Source organism: Xiphophorus maculatus, chromosome 1 (assembly GCF_002775205.1).
Source record: "Xiphophorus maculatus strain JP 163 A chromosome 1, X_maculatus-5.0-male, whole genome shotgun sequence".
Lineage (NCBI taxonomy): Eukaryota > Metazoa > Chordata > Actinopteri > Cyprinodontiformes > Poeciliidae > Xiphophorus > Xiphophorus maculatus.
Genome location: NC_036443.1, coordinates 18,553,206 through 18,559,205, shown reverse-complemented (window position 1 = coordinate 18,559,205; position 6,000 = coordinate 18,553,206). Strand labels below are relative to the sequence as shown.

The window sequence follows — 6,000 nt, the reverse complement described above, 5'->3', positions numbered from 1 at the left end:
GAGCTAGAAAGAAAAGAAAAATAAATTCGGCCTTTCAATGAGAAATAAATAAACTAATAAAATAAAGAGGTCATAATTACATTTAATTAGTCTTATAAACTTGAGGAAACATACAAGTTGAAAAAACATAATAAGACATGCCTATCTCAGGATTAAAAATAATCATGAAATGATGTGAATAACCACGCAAGACAAATTTAAACTATTTAAACAAGAACAGACTTCTTATCTTTTTAGTTTTTTGCATGGCGTGTGAAGCAGAGGGTTGACGGTACAGTGCAATGCCACATGGGAAATGGAGTCAATAAAAAATATAATCAGCGTTCACATGACATTTACATACATTTTTTGGGGGGGGCTTAACATTTACTACAACATAAAAGCATGTGCACATTTCCTACACAAAACATGCACCCAACCACGTCTGATTTGTTTACTAGGGTCGTTGTAATTTTATCAGTAAAGCTCTTGCTGTCGACTACAACTCCCATCAAACATTTCTGTAGGAAGTAAGGCCGGGATGTCAACAGATACGCGAAGCTGAAGATATGAATCCGTCTGTGTTTTTTAATGCAATATATTGTCTTTAGGCCTAAAAACACTTAGTTGAGGATGAGAGGTGTTAGGGTTAAACTTTTTTCGTGGTTCTTGTTACTGTTTTTCGTGAAGCTGTGCCTGTCAGACAGACTCGAAAAGCCCAACTCTGTGGACCCTTACAAGAGAACTGACAACGACGAGGAGAATGTGCTACATAAGGATAACGCTCCACTTCAAGACAAGCAGTTACCTCATGATCATAAACAGAGACGACAAAATAAACTTGGCTCAACCAACTCGCAGGGCGACGGAAAGCTTTTCAGGTTGTTCGTCTTTTCCTGTTTTATCTACTGTATCTACGCTAGCAAGACTGTTTTTTTTTTCTTGTCTTGTCACTTTCTCGACTATGACACTTAAATCCCACACTCAATGACAATCCTTCTGTCCTATAAAGAAAATGTGTGCATTTTATATAAAATAGTGGCGACTGTTTATTTCAGGTCAAATGTGGTAACACCTAAAACGGTATAATATTCAGTCTAAGTGTGTTTACCTTATGGCTGTTTATTGTCTCGTAAGCCAAACATGGTCAGTTTTGGCTAACAATGAGCATAAAACCGCCATTATACCTGTCATCTTCACTGTTCTCTTCCAGAAAGTCCAATGAAACTACTGAGAATTACAGCAATGAGACCCATCACTCCACAGCAGCTGCTGCCAAGCCAACCACACCAGCACCCCCAACTCCGAAGCCCATCCTGCCTGTGCAGACCGGGGTGAAGGCCCAGGAGGAGGAACAGTCCAGTGGACTGACTATTTTCTTCAGTCTGCTTGTCATTGGTGGGCTGCTATTCATTCATTTTACTGACTAATCTGACTTTGGCATTTTCGTACATCTGCAGAAACAATAGGCTATTACAGTTGTTGTAGTGTGATCTATCATTTATTTAGTTTGATTTTTGAAATGGACTGAAGCTAAAAAAAAAAAGAACACTTCTTAAATAAAGTAATAGTGGAAGTTAAACAGGCTAATAATAGGTGGGTATTTGTCTGGCTGCTTACCTTTGCCTACTTAACAAATGTTCCACATCAGTGTTGCATTGAAAAGTATAATGTCTGAGGGTCACCCTGCTATGACTACACTACCCACTGGAGCTGTTTGTCAATTGTAATGGAAAACCACCCAAACTGTATACTGTAGAGTTGAGCTGAGTTCACCCACGCTGTGAACATGTAGTGGAAAAGGGGCTTTGTTTCTACCCCACAGCAGGCCATATGCGCATGACCTCAAACATGTCCAGCCAGCCATCCCTCTATTGTTTGTGAGGGAAAATTTTTAGCAGTCTTCTTTCAGGTGGCCAATCAGCGGTCAGCAGCAACAGGTGAGGAAGGGTCAGCACTGCCTCATTCTTGGCTACAAATAGGAAGAGACAAAGCTGGTCATTCAGGGTCTTTCTCTGGCATTTGATTTAAATGATAAAGAATGCGTTTACATAACATTTTGACTTTACTTGTTCATTCTGTTGGCTAACCTGTTACTACTCTGAATTTAGTTTTGTTTATTAAATGGAGATTAGCTGTTGAATTTGCTTCTTGTACTCTGAGAACTGCTTTCCAGGGAAAATATAATTGTCTCTAAAAAGATTGAGGACAGAATGAAAAGTGAAAATGCACAGCAAGAAATATACATAGTGATTCGCACATTAAGCATAGCTCTTCTTAGTGCATCATACAATTTAAGAGGTAAAAGTGATCAACAAAGAAAAAACATTTTTACTAAGTGTAACTGTAAATTGTTACTTTAGTCACAGCTATTATCCATTATGTGCAATAGTACTCTTAATCTTTATTAAACTGTAGATATTTTTCCCTTTTACTCTGTGGGATCACTACATTATTATTCTTTAACAAACTCAGGTGTTGTTTGCATTCTGAATGTATAGTAGCTGAAGACTGGTGCATGAGAAACCATTTCTTACAAACCACGCATTAGGCCTAAGTGTGGTTCAAATGTGCCTCTGAAAATTATTTAAATGTCATTACATCCCAATGCTATTTCTTCATTCCTCTACTCACTGCAGTTATCTAAATCAAACATCTAGAAAAGCCTTTGTAGCAGCATATTAGGTGGTAGCTTTTTTAGGCCTGATGTGAGCAAGTATGACATCATCTTTTGAACGTAGATGTATTTGTCCTAAATATTCATTCAGCTGTCTCCTACATCCTCTCTCCCTCAGGTATCTGCATCATATTGGTGCACCTGCTTATCAAGTTCAAGCTGCATTTTCTTCCTGAGAGTGTGGCTGTTGTGTCTCTTGGTGAGTATTACTCATGTAACTTGCTGCTTTGTGCACAAATATGTCCTTGATTAAGCAGTTTCAGTATTTAACAGCAATTCTATGCAAATATAAAGGGCAGGATAACAATCGGAAAGCAGAATGGGTGAGGCTAGTTTATTGTCAGAATCAGCTTTATTGGCCAAGATTGTTTGCACAAACATTTGCCTTTTGTTTTGAAACATTCACAGTGTACAAAGTGTAAACATGTTAACTTCACAGGAAACAAATTAGGCAAGGCAAGTTTATTTGTACAGCACATTTCAACATCTAGTCAATTGAAGGTACTTTTACATGATGTAAACAAGAAACAAGCAAGAGACGTACATTTTTTTCAAATGTCATAATCATCAGCATAAATTATAATGAAGACTAAATGTAATCTTTGTTGCAGTTATTTATCAAAGACAGCTCTAAGCAAATGGGGTTAATCTTGATTTAGAGGAGCTAAGTATTTCAGCATTTTTCAGTTTTCTGGAGGTTTGCTCTTGATTATTGAAGCATACAAACTGAATGCTGCTTCTTCAAGTTTGGTTCAGATTTTGGGATGCAGAGTAGACTTGAATCTGAATACATGAGTGGTCTGGATAGTTGATACAGTGACTAAAGGTCCATAATGTATTTTGGTTCTTAGACATTCAGTGATTTATGAACTAACAACAATATTTTTAAAGTCTATTCTTTGAGCTACAGGGAGCCAGTATAAGGACTTTAAGACTAGAATAATGTGCTGTATTTCCTAGTTTTAGTGAGGAGGCGAGCATTAGTGTTCTGGATCAGCTGATTGACTTTTTAGGCAATGTAATCCAGTGGAGAAAACTTTATTACAAGCAAAATAACTAACTTTGCTCTTTTTCACTCAGTTGATTGTTGGTCTAAAGCAGGGCTTTTCAGCCTGTGGCTCCAGAGCCAGATGTTGCTAATAAATCCCTACAAAGTGGCTCTTTGTGACTTTAAACCAAAATTATACAGAGACAAGCAAAGTTGTAAATTGTAAAGGCGTACTAAAGAAAAGGTTGGTTTTAGCCCTATGAATGTTGTTACGTGACACCTTCTTAAAATTCCTACATGACTAATGAAGTCATGAAGCAATTTGTTTCACCTTTTTCTGAAATGTTTTTGTAAACGTTAGTGTTTATTTGTTTTATTTTGTTTGTTTGTTTGTTTTTTTAAAGTGTGCTGCCTATTTAACATAAATTTGATAAGAACTCAGCTGGCTTCATTCTATAAATAATCAATCAAGTTTATTTGTATAGCACATTTCAGCAATAAGGCAGTTCAAAGTGCTCAGTGTTTCAGCTGTTTGGCAGTTTTCTGGAAGTTTGTTCCAGATTTGTGGTGCATAGAATCTAAATGCTGCTTCTCCATGTTTTGTTCTGGTTCTGGGTATTTTAAACTGCCTGTCTATTTACAAATAGCTAACTGGAATTGCAGTCGCCAGCCAACCTTCCACCCCACAAAGCTCAAAAAGACTAGTGGCAGCAGCAATTAGCAAACACCTGATGAAACAGTGTTTGCTAATACTGCACTTATTATACAAACTTTTTAACGCAGTGAAGTAAGAACATTTGTAAATGGCATCATGTCAAACCACTGTTGTTATAATGTGTTGAAGGAGTGTCTTCTTAAGACCTTATTTGATTCTGTGGTGGCATCATCCATCTTTTATGTTATAGTTGTTGGAACTGCGGCTTATCTACAGCTGGTAGAATAAGCTCGTCAGGTTGGCCAACTTTATGCCAGGACGTCCCCTGCATCCCATCATGCAGCTTAACTTAATAATCAAGTGTGTTGTGTTATGTAACAAAAGAGATAGGGCTCCACACATTTTGAAAAAATCACTTAAGGTGAATTCTCCTCCTTGTAACTGTACTCTCTCTTCACATGCTCGCGCATGTGTTTTCTCTACACCTCAGTGACACACAGGCATCTTGACCCTTAAGGGCTTTTCTCTTTTTATGGCCTGCATACTGCACAGGGTCAGAACTTCTGTTTGAGTGCTTGGAGCAGCCGGGGAGTCTGCAGTGGAGAGATAACACAGTGTTAACAAATCAGAAGAAATGCTCCCTTTCATCATTTCCTCTTTTCCATCTGCCTATTGTCTGTCTTGGTCTACATTATCTCTTAACATCTCACAATAAATCAGCATCCAAAGATTTTTTTTGTGTCCCTGTGTCCTTTGCTGTACCTCGTACGCAATGCTGTTTTCTTCTTAATTAATGCACCTGCAAACCCTAAGTAAACACTAACTTATTACTTTTTCTTTTGTGCCTTTTTTGTTTAGGTATGTTCTTTTTAAATAAAGAAGGAAATATTTCAGGAATGTTTTTTTTTTTTCTTCAAGGGAGACGTTAAGCTATTTAATCAGATGGGTGTTCTTTCCTGTTCTTACCTTTTCCAGGAATCCTAATGGGAGGGTTCATTAAGATCATCGAGTTCCAGGAACTGGCCAACTGGAAGGTAAAGTTTGCATCAACTGGATCCATAACTCATGTTTCTTTTTTTCACACTGTAAGCTTTTTCTATGCATTGAAACAATCACACACCAGACAAAGATATACACCATGTATGCACTGCAAAATATTTGGGAAGTACAGAGTGATATAAACTGGCATCGTATATTAGGACAGAATAACACTTCTTTTTGTACAATGCCGTTACAGCAGGGAACATTTTGGTCCATTTCATTATCACTTAGAAATTAATCTCATTCCACCATCTCTATCACACGTCATTATCTGGTGGCTGTCTCTTCCTCTTTATCACTTCTCATTTTTGCGCCTTTCATTAACATTCCTCTTTCCCCACCAACTAGTGAGAAAATGGACAATCAAGGGGTGGAGAGAAAGCGTTGCTGAGTGAGAGAGGAAGGAAAAAAAGAGGGCAGGTTGTTGATGTTTCTTATACACAGGGACCCATTGTTTTTTTTTTCCTAGTTGTGGGCCCCGGGGTGTTGCTGAGTCATTGGCAGAAGTAATTAGAGGCCCCAAGGCCCCTCGGCCCATGTTGTCCCATCCGGTAAATCTGCAGGTGACCGTCTCTGTGATTGTAGTTGATTCAACAATCAGGCTGTGCATATAGGCCTGAGGCTTCATAATGGGTTAATACTAAGAACCATAAAAAAGGA

The 6,000-nt window shown here is 38.0% G+C and overlaps 1 protein-coding gene across 1 annotated transcript in view; it reads left to right on the top strand.

Moving 5' to 3' along the window:
- The first annotated feature begins 488 nt into the window (after positions 1 to 488).
- slc9a8 (solute carrier family 9 member A8) overlaps positions 489 to 6,000 on the top strand; it is a 31,602-nt gene continuing 26,090 nt past the window's right edge. The window contains exons 1-4 of the mRNA XM_023336767.1: positions 489 to 860; positions 1,193 to 1,377; positions 2,775 to 2,855; positions 5,275 to 5,333. Of these exons, the coding sequence (XP_023192535.1) occupies positions 613 to 860; positions 1,193 to 1,377; positions 2,775 to 2,855; positions 5,275 to 5,333 (573 nt within the window). The 5' untranslated portion in view covers positions 489 to 612. The remainder of the gene's footprint in view (positions 861 to 1,192; positions 1,378 to 2,774; positions 2,856 to 5,274; positions 5,334 to 6,000) is intronic.